Source organism: Hyposmocoma kahamanoa, unplaced genomic scaffold (assembly GCF_003589595.1).
Source record: "Hyposmocoma kahamanoa isolate Upper Pololo Valley unplaced genomic scaffold, ASM358959v1 66, whole genome shotgun sequence".
Taxonomy (NCBI): Eukaryota; Metazoa; Arthropoda; class Insecta; order Lepidoptera; family Cosmopterigidae; genus Hyposmocoma; species Hyposmocoma kahamanoa.
The window spans coordinates 139,400-152,261 of record NW_020653854.1 but is presented as its reverse complement, the minus strand read 5'-3'; the positions used below and the strand labels follow the sequence as shown (position 1 = coordinate 152,261).

The following is a 12,862-nucleotide window of genomic DNA, read 5'->3' as shown; positions in this document are numbered from 1 at the left end:
TCGAAAATTTGCTGTGTGGCGCTATTAATATAGATATTTACTATAGTTAGTTAATATTGGGAAACGCCCAGAGTGCCCCGACATGGTCTATGTAATGGATAATGTTATAAGTAATGCATATTTATCCAAAGTGATGCGTGATATCACAGTACTCTGTCGCGTTATATCACCTTTGTAATATTACTCACATTACTTACACATGTCTATTTGGCGGTTCTGAGTGTAATTAATTGGTCTCAATTGAATTGTCATGTCAAACTAAAATGGATATGCGTCGTTGTGCATCCGTTCCTCCAACTCCTAACAACGATATTGCTGATCTTCGAGAAGCCTTAGTAAGGACCGTACTAATAACTCAATAATACCTTATTTCAAATTATTTCGTCACCCTATCTGTAGAGATAAATTATGATAGTGATACATAAATATCCCGACCTCAGCGATAATGTTTGTTATTAGGTTATACTTTGATATTTTGTAGAGATGAGTTCGATCTCCGAGGAGTTATTGTACGTGGTGTACACGAAGGACGGTCCCGTGCGAGGCTACCTAGATAAGAGAGATGGGAAGACCTATTACAACTTCAAAAGCATACCTTACGCTAAGCCACCGACTGGGTGTTTACGATTTATGGTGAGTAAGTAACTTGAAGGTATGCCGAGTGTTTGTTGCATTGTAGTGTAATAATTGTGTCTACATAAAGTAATGTTAATGAATTCATCATGAGAAATACCTAAGTTTTAATTGACCATAGGCAAATATTGTGGTAAGAAGTAGCTTTATCAATATTATTGTTAAAAAACTATCAAATTTTTATAAGCCAGTCTGTTTGTAGCCACCATCTCCTATCAAGCCATGGACTGAGGTGATGGACTGCACCAAAGTTGCACCACTGCCAATATGCTTCTCATTACACCACAAAATTGTAGGTTCAGAAGACTGCCTTTATTTGGAGGTGTCAACTACCACTATGAAGCCAAATAAGCCCTTGCCTGTCATGTTCTGGATAGGTGGATGTGGCTTTGCTTGGTACATGGACAATATTTGTGACCCCACACTATTGATTGATCAAAATATAATATTTGTGCGATGTGGCTTCCGATTGGGGCCTTTTGGATTTTTGTCCATTAATGATTTCACAGCCCCAGGAAATAATGGACTGAAGGACATAGTAATGGCCCTAAAGTGGGTCCAGAGAAATATCAGTGCATTTGGAGGAGACCCACAGAATGTGACATTGTTTGGTAATAGCTCTGGAGGGGCATGCATCCATCTCTTGATGCTGTCTCCCATGGCCTCTGGCTTGTTTCATAAAGCAATACTTCAAAGTGCCAGCGCTTTAAACAATTGGTCTCTTGCTAAAAACCCTTATCAGCCCGTGATGGAGCTAGCTAAACAACTAGGAGTAACAAAAACATGCAAAATGGAAATAATTGAAGAACTGAAATCTATTCCTGCATTAAAGCTAATGAAAGCCGTATGTGCCTTGGAACATAGATTGCACGAATTGGACAAAAATGACACTTTTGATTCTATATTTAAGCCATGCATTGAGGAAGAGTTTGAAGGTCAACCAGCATTTCTCACCAAGAGCCCTCCAGTTATTATTAAGTCTGGGAATTTTAATAAAGTGCCTTTTATAATAGGTAGCAATAACATTGAAGGATCTGTGATGCAGTACATGAAGAGTGACTTCTACACCAATTTTGAAAAGTATAATGAGAATTTGAGTCTGATTGTACCTCGGCCATTGGTAGGAGACACAACAGTGTCAAAAGCCATTGGGCAGCAGCTTTTGAGGTTTTACTTGGACGGTGAGGAATCATTGACTGAAGATACCAGAAACCAATACTTACAGCTGCTCAGTGATTATTATTTTCTTTATTATGTGAACAAGACTGTTAAACTTCATAGTCAGTTTGCACCCGAGTGTCCCATTTATTACTACATCATAAACTATGCTGGGGAATGGTCTGTACCAGACCACTTGGAGTTTTTAAATTCTCTTGGGCATTGTGCTGACTATCCATTTGTGTTTCGTCTTAATTGCCACAATCACTCAAACTCTTCGGTCATTAAAGGCAGTCGGGACTCGATTATAATGAGAAGCAGAGTTGTGAAAATGTGGACTAATTTTGCTAAATATAGGTATGAAACAAATGCATCTAAAATAATTTCTGTAACAGTGGTAGTGGCTCTAATGTTTGTATTTAATTTTTATAATTTCAGTGATCCTACACCTGATGAGGAGGACCCATTACTGCAAATTAAATGGGACCCAGTTGAGCACAAAGACAAACTAAATTACCTTAGCATTGGATCGGAACTCACCAAAGGCAGGAACCCTTTTCATGACAGAATGGCTTTTTGGGAGAAACTGCATGAAGAACACACATTCCTCAGAGTACTTGTTTACTTTAATGATATAGGAGTGTCGTGGTAATAACAAGAAATATATTCACTACATCACCACATATTGCTACGGGTTTACTTTGCCTAGAACGCAAAGTGGTGGACCACCTAACCATTGTTCAGGGTACTAAGATATCAGGGTTTTTAATGATGGTTCATATTCACTGGTAGATAGGGTTTGGTATGCGACATTGTTTTATTCTTATGTTGAAGTGGAAAACGCCATTTACTGTTGACCAATGTCACTTAGCCCCCCCCCCCCATTATTATATACAAGTAGTACTAGTGGTGGGTGACAGATACCTACTCTGTTTAGATCTATTTCTGAATATATTATATGAATATTTGTATACATGTAAGCTATTTTTTGGATTAGTCCATTAGTATACCTATTTTTATTTAATAATATATGTACACTCGGCCACACATTATTTGTTTTATATACATTGCGTCAAAATTGTAGTCCTTAGCGCAAACGCTATTATAACTTTTTATTGATTGAAGAAATAAAACGTGTGTTCTGTGATGTTTAGACAGGCTTCAGTGTACTAATGAACAAGTTTAGTTATCATTGTTATGAAGGTTTGCTCGATTTTTATTCTTATTTACGGTTGTTATTTGTGCACCTTTAATAAAACTTTTGTTTCTATTTTTATGTCTTTATATTTGGCTAAGTCAAACGCCAAAGACTTAAAAAGCACCGTTTGAGAAATATATTGACTCGAGAACAGAGCAGTCAATGCAAAGAAAAAACAATCCAACAGTGTTGGTACCAACATGTAATAAGGTTGAACAATAAAAATGTTACTTTAACATTTACAATATACAAGTTTGTAACAAATATCGACATGGAGGCCAACAAAATAAACTTTTTACTACAAAATAAATGAACCTATGAATACATAAATATCTACATGTTGCAAAAAATAAGAAAGCACATTCTTTGTCAATTTTTTCATCATACATAATATAAATTAATAAATTCTAAAACCTATACATGATGTTGGTGCAAAACATAATAAATAATTACACCACGGTGTAGTGGGCCCGGCGCGCCTGGCAGCCGCAGGCCGCGGCGCGCTCCCAGTGCGGTCCGCCTCTGAAAGCACGACGTCACGTCCTACATTCTCCTGCCGTCGCTGCACTTGGCCGCGCCTCGTAATGTGAACGACGAAAATGGTCTTGAGTTTGATATTTAGGCATTTTACACTGACGTTGACTAATACTTCAATCTGCGTGCCTTATTCCAGCGTGACCGTGGTAGAGTTTTTGAAATTTGACTAACCAGATAAAACGTCGCCATTTACTTGGCTCTAGACGCAAAAAACTAGATTTAGTCTGTCCGCCGCCGCCGTGCCGTTCTAAAGTTATAAGGGTGTTTTACTATCCACGCTGTAACAAGTTTATTCTGGCGGCATTTTTGAATCTCAAAAACTACAGCTTCTAGCTTCGATCTGATTACACCCAGAAAAAGTCGTGAATTAATCGGTTCTAGTAGATACAATCGATTTATTATTTCAAGCTTATACCTGTGTTAGTCTCGGAGTTCATATCGCCCATTTGCCAGAACAATGTGTTATTTATTATATATGTCAATGTATGAGAGATAACACGTTCTGGCAAGCAGGCGATATACAAATTTTGCATAATACACAGCATTTTTTTTATTTGAAGGTTTTAATAATTTTAGTTTTCTATACAAGCAAATTTGCAAAAAATATGCAGTTACTTTTCCATAATGATATTAGGATTAATCGATTGACATGATATTTATTGGTGTATGTATGTCGTGTTGGGCTCCTGGCTTACATGAGACGAACGAGACGCGACTTAATTGAATAAAGAACGACTACTAATATAATTTATAGCGCAAGTCATATTCTATTGCAAATTCTCTGCTCTGCCTCCGTGGCCCAACGGTTACCTTGCCGGACTGCCACGCAGAGGTCCTAGGCTCGATTCCCGGGCCGGGAGAAATATTTGTATGACCTACATTTTATTTCTCTCGTGAGTTTGGGTGTAATTTGTGTTTGTCTATGTGTCTGTCCATGGCACTCGCGACACAGGATTTCCCTAGTGCGGGGCTATGTTGAGTGTGTGCGTTATTAAATTGGTGTAACTGTTGAGCATTCACAGAGGTGTGTACACACAACCATGTAACCCTACATTGGATCGCAGGACATAGCGGCTCACATGGCAACGACGCCGCAGATAAATTGGCCAGACAAGGGTCGGGGAAAAAGTAGAAATAGGAAATACTGACTTTGAGACAGGCAAAATCACACAAACTAGATCTGATAGAGCTCTTGCGACTGGCTCTATTCCACAGGGTAGCGTTTTGGGATGCATTCTGTTTCTCATCTATATAAATAATCTCCCAAATATACTGGATGATCTATGTGTCCTCTTCGATGATGACATTTCTGTCACTAATCTAATCACTTGTTCTAATATTAGAAATCTAGAAATAAAACTAAATATAATATTAGATAAAATTGTAAACTGGCTAGGTATACTCAACTTGCAACTTAACCTCAACAAAACTAAAATTATCCAATTCAAACCCTATCAAAAATCAGCGTTACAAATATCGCATAAATATAGAAATACTAAAATAGAAACTGTAAATTCTGCTACATTGCTAGGAATAGATCTGGATACACATTTGAATTGGAAAGAAAATATACAAAAAATACTAAATAAACTATCTTCTTTTATTTATGCACTTCAACACCTCAAACGTGTAACGGTCGTTTTCAGATAACCTCCAAAAATGTGTCCCTTTCAATAACTTTTGTTATTACATGAATGCTAAGCATTATTTATTTAATATGATTGCTTGCTTGCTTAGTCTGTGTTACACAAAAAAAGACTACTTTATTACGTCACAGTAATAAATAAAAATTAAAAAAGTGGGCAATTTCTCATTTATGGGAGCCGGTTCCACGTCGCCCTAATTTTGATGATGTTGATGGTGGTGATGACGATATGTTGATGTACAACAAAGTTTATATGACATTAACAAAATACTTATTTTGATTTATTTATTAATTACATATAGATGGATAGATGTCTTAAACGGATGAGAAGGATTTTGATACAAGAAGTTATATTAAAATATTTGTTACATGTTGTTAAATGTTCTTTTGTGAACGATAAAAAGGGTGTTGTAATAATAATTTCTCATTACTGTGCCGTCTTTTTCATTTATGTTTATGAGAAAATCATTCGTGTTACTGCAATTTCTTAATTTAAAAAATCAAATATAATCTTATCTGATATATTCTCAGAAATTAAAAAAAATATTGCCCAGCCATTCTGACATCAGGACGGCTGGTCGCCACTTTGTTCAGCATGAAGGGAGCAGATTTTCCAGAAGTATGTATTACCAATGATTGCTACCTATTTGCTACTTTCACGAATTAAAGGTATACACTTCCTATCTACATTAGTTAAAAGAATATAAACGATTGAAAATTTTACGAAGAAGTATCAACGCCTGCCCTTTGTGTTATGGCAATAAAGCACTAAAAACTTTTGCTTTTTTTAATTTAATCAGGCACTCAGCAATCAGACTGGTCGACAGGCGACCAGCCATCCTGACAGTCACATTTAAACGCAGATGATTTGACTATTTAATTGAAAAATCATTTTATACATTAAAGGCATTTTGGCAATTAATTTCACACTAGTTTGTTTATTATTGAGACGAACGTGACTGTATGATATTAATTGATTTACATTTATTATTTTATTTTAATTTAATTACTTTTGTTTTGATGTCCTAACCGTTGTAGATTTTAAGACTTGGTTTTTCACTGTCCTGTGAAGGTAGAAGTCTACAATCAGTGATTCATGCCTATTTTCACGATTATTATCCTCTCCCAAGCCCTAAAAGATAAATTTTGAATTTTTAAATGGGAGACGCGGTATTTCCCGGCAATGGCATTATTATTATTATGAACTTTATTTTTCTGAGCTCGTATTATTATTATTATTTAGAAGTATTGGACAAGTATAATTACATTTCGTATGTCTTGATGGTACGTCATGGCGACCATAAAATAATGTTAACCATTGACCTACCAATAAATGGACGTCGGGTTCGCGCTAAAAAGTGTCCGCACCTGTAGGGCGTTAAAATCGCATACAGAGCGTCAATCGCGCAACAGTCTTCGTTTGTTCGACTGACAGCGCGTTTGTCAATCATGCAGTACCAATAATACTAACTTTAAAAAAAAATACTGCAGTAAAGTGTAAAAACAGGATTTTGTATCATATTTTCACTAAACAAATATATTGTGTTATCATAGTTCTCATTCAAAAGTGTTATTTTGTGCAGTTTTATAGTATTTAATTTATATATAAATGAATCGTAAATATAAATGACAAAATAATCAAATAGCTAGCTGTTCTTTTTCTACACATTACATGCGCATAAAATGGAAAAAGACCTATGACGTCAGTTTCAAGAAGCATAAAATGGAAAAAGACCTATGACGTCAGTTTCAAGAAGCATAAATAAACTTCTTGGTCATTTTCAATTATTCAAACCACAAGCGATTGAAATATTTAAAACAAAGAAACTATACAGTCGCTTTGATTTTAATCTTATTTTTAAAATGATTTTTTTATTAAACGTTAGCAATAACTAACTAAATATTGTTGTACTCGTTTTACGGCTTGGGATTACCTATCGGAAGTCAGAAAATACATTTACCCGAAATAACGTTAGCTCGAATTTTCATAATGTCAAATATATTTTTTGGTAAGATTACAAAACAAAAGCTAATTTTGGCTTTGTGTAATGTAAAGCATCAAAATTACTCGAAAGCGTGACGGTTTTAGTATAAATTAGTTTTCAGAATTACGGATATTTGAGTTTACATTTAGTTGGAATATCGGTACATTTCTTATAGTACACGCTTATTTTTACGTTTGTAGTAATATTTGTATGTATGTATATGTGTTTGTACAAAATTCGACATAATAATATATATAAAAATTAATTAATTTTTACGATAAAGGCTACTCCATTACTCTTGTGTTCAAGTAATTTTCAGTCGAAGCTAAATATGGAGCATTTCGTTAAGTTTCCAGAAGAAGCTGAATATGGTGTTTTGGGCCTTTAATTTGTTGCAAGCAAAATTAGGTAGTACTGCAATGACGTTACAATTTAAATTAAATGTTTTAGTTTTTTATATTTCGTTACATGTCACTACGTTTGTATAGGTTAACTTCGGATATTTTTTTTCGTGGTTTTAGACACGATGTCCATTTATTGGTAGGTCAATGATGTTAACATCTTTATTGTAGCCAGAGGACTAATAAAATGATTTGATTTGAAACGTTCCTGTTTATCTTCTCACAGCTGTGGCGTTTTTGCAGTTTCTAATGGCACAATTAGGCATTTTTCCCGTTTTCGACTGATGTAGAACTACGTTAACGGCCGGGCGCGTTCTGAAGCGTAGCAGCAGCAATTAAGCGTTTATAGCTTACATTGCGCACGCGAAGTAGGTACAATTGCGGCGTCTTTTTAGATGTATGTCTGTCTGGACAACCCTTGCGGTTTGAAGATAGGCTAGGGAAGCACTCCCCATGCTTAACGCCAGTCTATCTTGTAAATTCATCAAGCTCAAAAGGAAAGAGCTGCGCAGTCTCACGGCAGAAAATGGTGCCGCCGACGGAATAAGCTTATTCCAAGGTGGAGGTACAACATCCATATAACTTCAAAACGTCATAACAACTAAATCTAGTTTTTTACGACTGGAACAGACTAAATCACGACGTTTTTTTTAGTGTAATCAGATCTAAGCTAGGTGTTGTGGTTCTCGAGATTGACAAATGGTGTTGCTGGCTTAAGCTTATTCCAGCATGGACAGTAAAATACCCTTATAACTTTTGAACAGCGGACTGACTAAATCTAGTTTTGTTTAGTGACTAGAACCGACCAAATGGCGACTTTTTATCTGAATAGTCAAATTTCAAAACTCGACCATGGTCACGCTGCCATGTCAATGGATCACTCCGATGTGTCCACACTGTAAAATGAACACGGAAGCCTCGCCGCACTCGACATTGCAATTGATCAAGAACAAAATTGCTCGGAGCTTACAAGAGTGTTACTTGGGGTCTGCGTTAGAAGTGAAAGCCGCCCATGGGCACGGCCTGGTCGGCGTCGAAGCGGAACTGGCCCGAGGTGGACGACACGGCCGGCGCCAAGCGCCCGTCCTCCTCCTCCGACCCGAAGTAGTTCTCGATGATCTCGAACGACTTCTGGTAGATGTCCAGGTTTTCGTGCGACTGCAGAAACTCGATCTTGTCCAGCCCTGGAACAGACGCGGGCGTCAGCGAGCGCCGCCGCCGCGGGGCGACTCGCCGACGCCGGCACGCACCGAAGCACTCCTCGATGAGCACGGCGTAGGGGTTGTCGCGGCAGTCGTGTCTCTGGCCGGCCTTGAGGATGTTGTCGATGCCCTTGAGCGCCACCTGCACGGTCTTGGCGTCCGTCAGCGTCAGCAGCTCGCACAGCGGCGCGATGCAGCCCTGCTCCACCAGGTACCTGCGCAACGAAACCGATGTCGCCAATTCCGCACCGCTTCGGCACCGCCCGCGGCCGGCGGACGAGGACCTGATCTGCTCGTGCGTGCCGCCGCTGGTGGCGTTGGTGATGGCCCAGGCGGCCTCCTTGCGCGTCTTGAACTCGGCGTGGCGCAGGATGTCGACGAGCGTGGGGAAGATGTCGGCGTCGATGACGGCCTGGATCTGGTGCGCGTTGCCGGCCGTGATGTTGGACAGCGTCCAGCAGGCCTCCTTGCGCAGCGGCTCGGCGGCGTGCCGCAGCAGCGCCAGCAGCGCGGGCAGCGGCGCGCAGTTGAGCACGGCCTGCGTCTGCGCGTCGTCGCCCGTCACCACGTTGCCCACGGCGCGCAGCGCGGCCGACACCACGGTGCTCTTGCTGTGCCTGGGGGCGAGCGCACCGTCAGGGCCGCCCCGCCCCGCCCGCCCCGCCCGCCCCGCCCCGCACTCACATCAGCAGCTCCACCAGGCGCCGGCACACGCCCGCGTCGATCACGGCCTGGATCTTCTCGCTGGGCCCGTCCGACAGGTAGCTCAGCGCCCAGCACGCGTCGCTCAGCACGTCCGCGTCCGCGTGGTGCAGCAGCCGCGCCAGCACCGGGATACCTGCAACCCGTGCGTGTGCTCGTCGGGCTCGCGCGAGCGCCGCCGACGCCGCCGACCGGTCGCTGGACACTCACCCGGCGCTACCGCCTCGAAATCGGTCGGCGGGTTTTTACCCCGACACAGATTCGACAGCGTCCAAACGGCGTTTCTGGTCATCGACTGCCGCGTGTACTTGTTGAGTATCCTGCGGGCGAGGTAAAAGAGCTGTAAGCGGCCAGTGGGGCGGGCGGGGGCGCGGCGGCGCAGGCGAGGTACGCACTGGATGAGCGGCGGCAGCACGCCGGCCGCCAGCACGGCGTCGCGGCAGCGCGGCGAGTCGCCGGCGACGTTGCCCAGCGCCCACACGGCCTGGTCGCGCACGTCGTCGGCCACCGCGCCGCCCGCCAGCGCCACCAGCACGGGCACGGCGCCGCACTCCAGCACCACGCGCGTCTGCTCCGACGACCCCGACGCGATGTTCGTCAGCGCCCACGCCGCCTCGAACTGCGACAGCCGTCCCGCTTCAACTACGAGTACCGTGCCGTACGTTGCTGCTTTTTCCCTTGGCCGCCATGGTCACACAATATTCATACTACAATTGGTACATGTCATCTTTAAAGACTCGACAGCCTCAAATTGATTGAAATTTGAAACCATTCATTAGGGCATTACTAAAAGCGCACTCACTGGCACCAGATAAATGAAATGCAACATTGCCAAATGTTTTTTTACTAGTCTCTATGCTCACTTAGAGTCGTATTCCAGAACTCTACTCAATGCTCAAGTCAGGACTTGCGCAGACTTGAGTATGATTTCAAGCACTGGAAATACGACCCTAATGGCAAGGACTTGAGTATGATTTTCAATGCTCACTGCAATACTCAAACCCTGACTTGAGCATTGAGTAGAGTTCTAGAATACGACCCTCAGTGTCCTTTCCCTAAAGCGGGCTATGAGTGTGTGCATTATATTTACTTTTTTATTGTTTCATAGTAAGGAAGAATTACAATATAAAAATATGACACAATAGAAAACAAGTATAGAATGAAGAAATAGATTTCTCAGATGGCTACAGCAAAAAAGTCATTAAAAACCAAAACAAAGATGTTTGTTGCAACACATGGAAACAACTGTAAAATCCTGAAAATGGTTCATTCCGTGGCTTACTTGGCATAGCATCTAGCATGGCCGGGTTCAACCAGCCGGATGGAAGGATTTTTTGTAAGTGTTCAACCTTTGTATTAATAATTATGACACAATATTGTGATATATGATGGGACTTTGACTTACCTGTAGTGTGGGATTAGAATTGTCCGTAAGGAACTCTACAAATTTGGGAACAATCCCTGTTCGTATCACTTCATCTATAGGTGGATTTGGCTCACGGCTGAGTAACTTGCGGAATTTCTGTGTGGCAGACACCTTTTCCTGTGGGTTATCACTGTATAGAGCTGCTACCATTGCTGGTGTGATATCATCAGACTGTGAGATATTTATATCATCCTGAAAAAATAAATTGTGATATCTTTAACATTAAACCTGTCTTGGCACTGGCCTAGCAAATGGCGTCATTCGCCATATTTTTATATTATTTTTTACAAAATCTACCTCACATAGTCACATAGCCATTTTTACCTCACAATACCTCACATAGTCATTTTTACTTGACATTGGCAAAATCATTGACTATTTGGATGGGGCCATAACATTTGAAAGAAGAAACCTGTCTTTCAAAATTTTTGATTGATACTGTTTACACTATTTTGGCACTAATGTGTGCACCTACATTACAACACTGCTGCCATTAGTTGAAAGAGCACATGTGATGTTTAAAGAAAATTGTTATGTATACTGCCGATATCAGTAAAAAAAGGCCGGTCACTACTTAAATTTTATCCTAGTTCGATAAGATATGAAGTTACCGCAAGAGAATAGTAGGCTTTATTAACATTTCATATCTTTAAACACTATTTTCTTGGTTTACACTTTTTGTCACAAGAGCCATTTCAATTAACGACGGCAGAGCATGTTTCAAAATGTTGCAGAAAGAAGACTTTATACCTGTAAGGCTATTTCTGGAGCATTAGGTGCTGGTAGATTGACATTTCTTCGTTTGAACAACTGTTGTTCTCGCTTCTGTTTCCGCAACTGTACCCCCTCCTCTTCGCGCCGACGACGCAGCTCGTCGGCGCTCAGCCCCGCGTTCTTGTAGCGATGTTTGTGCCCACCGGACATCTGAAATGTGAGTAACAATCATGATCGACTATGCAATCATAACGTGTGCCATTCACCAGAATCTGACTATACTCAACAGCGACAAAATAATACACAAGAAGTACTTTTAAAGCATACGTAATACGAAACACGAAACACAGGATAAAATTTATAATAACAATGTTTTGCGAATGAAAATGATCAGCAAAGTTAATAGTAATCTGTTATTTACCCTTCGTGGTTAGGATAGTACTTACATTGGTAAAAGTAACAAATGTGTAAAATAAAGTACTGTGCTTTGTTCCGCCAGTTAATACAACATCAATTAATTCCAAATTTTGACTTCACTTTAAACATGAAATCACGTCACTTTAGATTAGACAGAAAGAACGACGAGGAAGTTGTCCTTGTCAAATGAATGAATGGTAAAATTTGAGTGAGTAATAAAAATATAGGTAATTATATTATTGATACGTTCAGAAAAATGGGAAAGTAAAATAAACCTTCGTTGTGTAGTTCCGAAGTGAACTAATAAATTACTAATAAGTTCTTCGAAGCGTAACTGGGTAATTTTGAGATTAGTTTACCTAATTTCGGTGGCATTTTTTATTTTTTAAGTTTTCGAATATGTCATCGTATAATATTAAATAATATTTCGAGATACTACACCCCAATATTAAGTAATAATTCAAAATAATATTCTAGAATATTATTTCAACATTCCCTTACGGTGTGCTTTTAAAAAAATTATATTATTGTTGGAGATGAGAAGGCGGGATGGGAGAGGGTTCGACCGCCGCCGAACCCGATGATATAAAAGGCAGCGGCGACAGGCGAACGCTCGCTGTGTGCATGATTCAGACACTGTCACTCATCCCAGTCGGCTGTGTTTCAGGTACCTGCTCCGCTCGTCCGACCGCTCGCCCGGTCGTGCCCGCCTTTTGTCCGTCCCGCCGCTGCCGCGGCCTACCTGCGCTCACCCGGTCGCACGTGTTCTTTTCAGAACGCCGGCCCGGTGCTCCGCTACTAAGTATTTCTTTACTTATTTTACTTTCCGTACTTGTGTTATCAA

General features: G+C 40.7%; 2 protein-coding genes across 3 annotated transcripts; one reads left to right on the top strand and one right to left on the bottom strand.

The window, feature by feature from the left end:
- The first annotated feature begins 241 nt into the window (after window positions 1-241).
- LOC113232019 (venom carboxylesterase-6-like) lies at window positions 242-3,030 on the top strand. Its single transcript, XM_026466638.1, has 4 exons — window positions 242-335; window positions 482-633; window positions 836-2,148; window positions 2,230-3,030. The coding sequence occupies exons 2-4, from the start codon at window positions 484-486 to the stop codon at window positions 2,441-2,443; spliced, it is 1,677 nt and encodes a 558-aa protein (XP_026322423.1). The 5' UTR covers window positions 242-335; window positions 482-483; the 3' UTR covers window positions 2,444-3,030.
- A 134-nt stretch (window positions 3,031-3,164) lies between these two features.
- On the bottom strand, window positions 3,165-12,066 carry LOC113232020 (importin subunit alpha-7). 2 transcript variants are annotated; one of them, XM_026466640.1, is made up of 10 exons: window positions 12,048-12,066; window positions 11,638-11,811; window positions 10,867-11,079; window positions 9,857-10,080; window positions 9,672-9,781; window positions 9,444-9,597; window positions 9,044-9,376; window positions 8,808-8,974; window positions 8,528-8,741; window positions 3,165-3,511 (listed from the first exon to the last, which is right to left on the bottom strand). In XM_026466640.1, exons 2-9 carry the CDS (start codon window positions 11,809-11,811, stop codon window positions 8,551-8,553), a joined length of 1,566 nt encoding a protein of 521 aa, XP_026322425.1. In that variant the 5' UTR covers window positions 12,048-12,066; the 3' UTR covers window positions 3,165-3,511; window positions 8,528-8,550. The 2 variants fall into 2 exon arrangements, with proteins under 2 accessions (XP_026322425.1, XP_026322426.1); XM_026466641.1 differs by lacking the exon at window positions 3,165-3,511 and adding an exon at window positions 3,549-3,567.
- Between the last annotated feature and the right edge of the window lie 796 nt (window positions 12,067-12,862).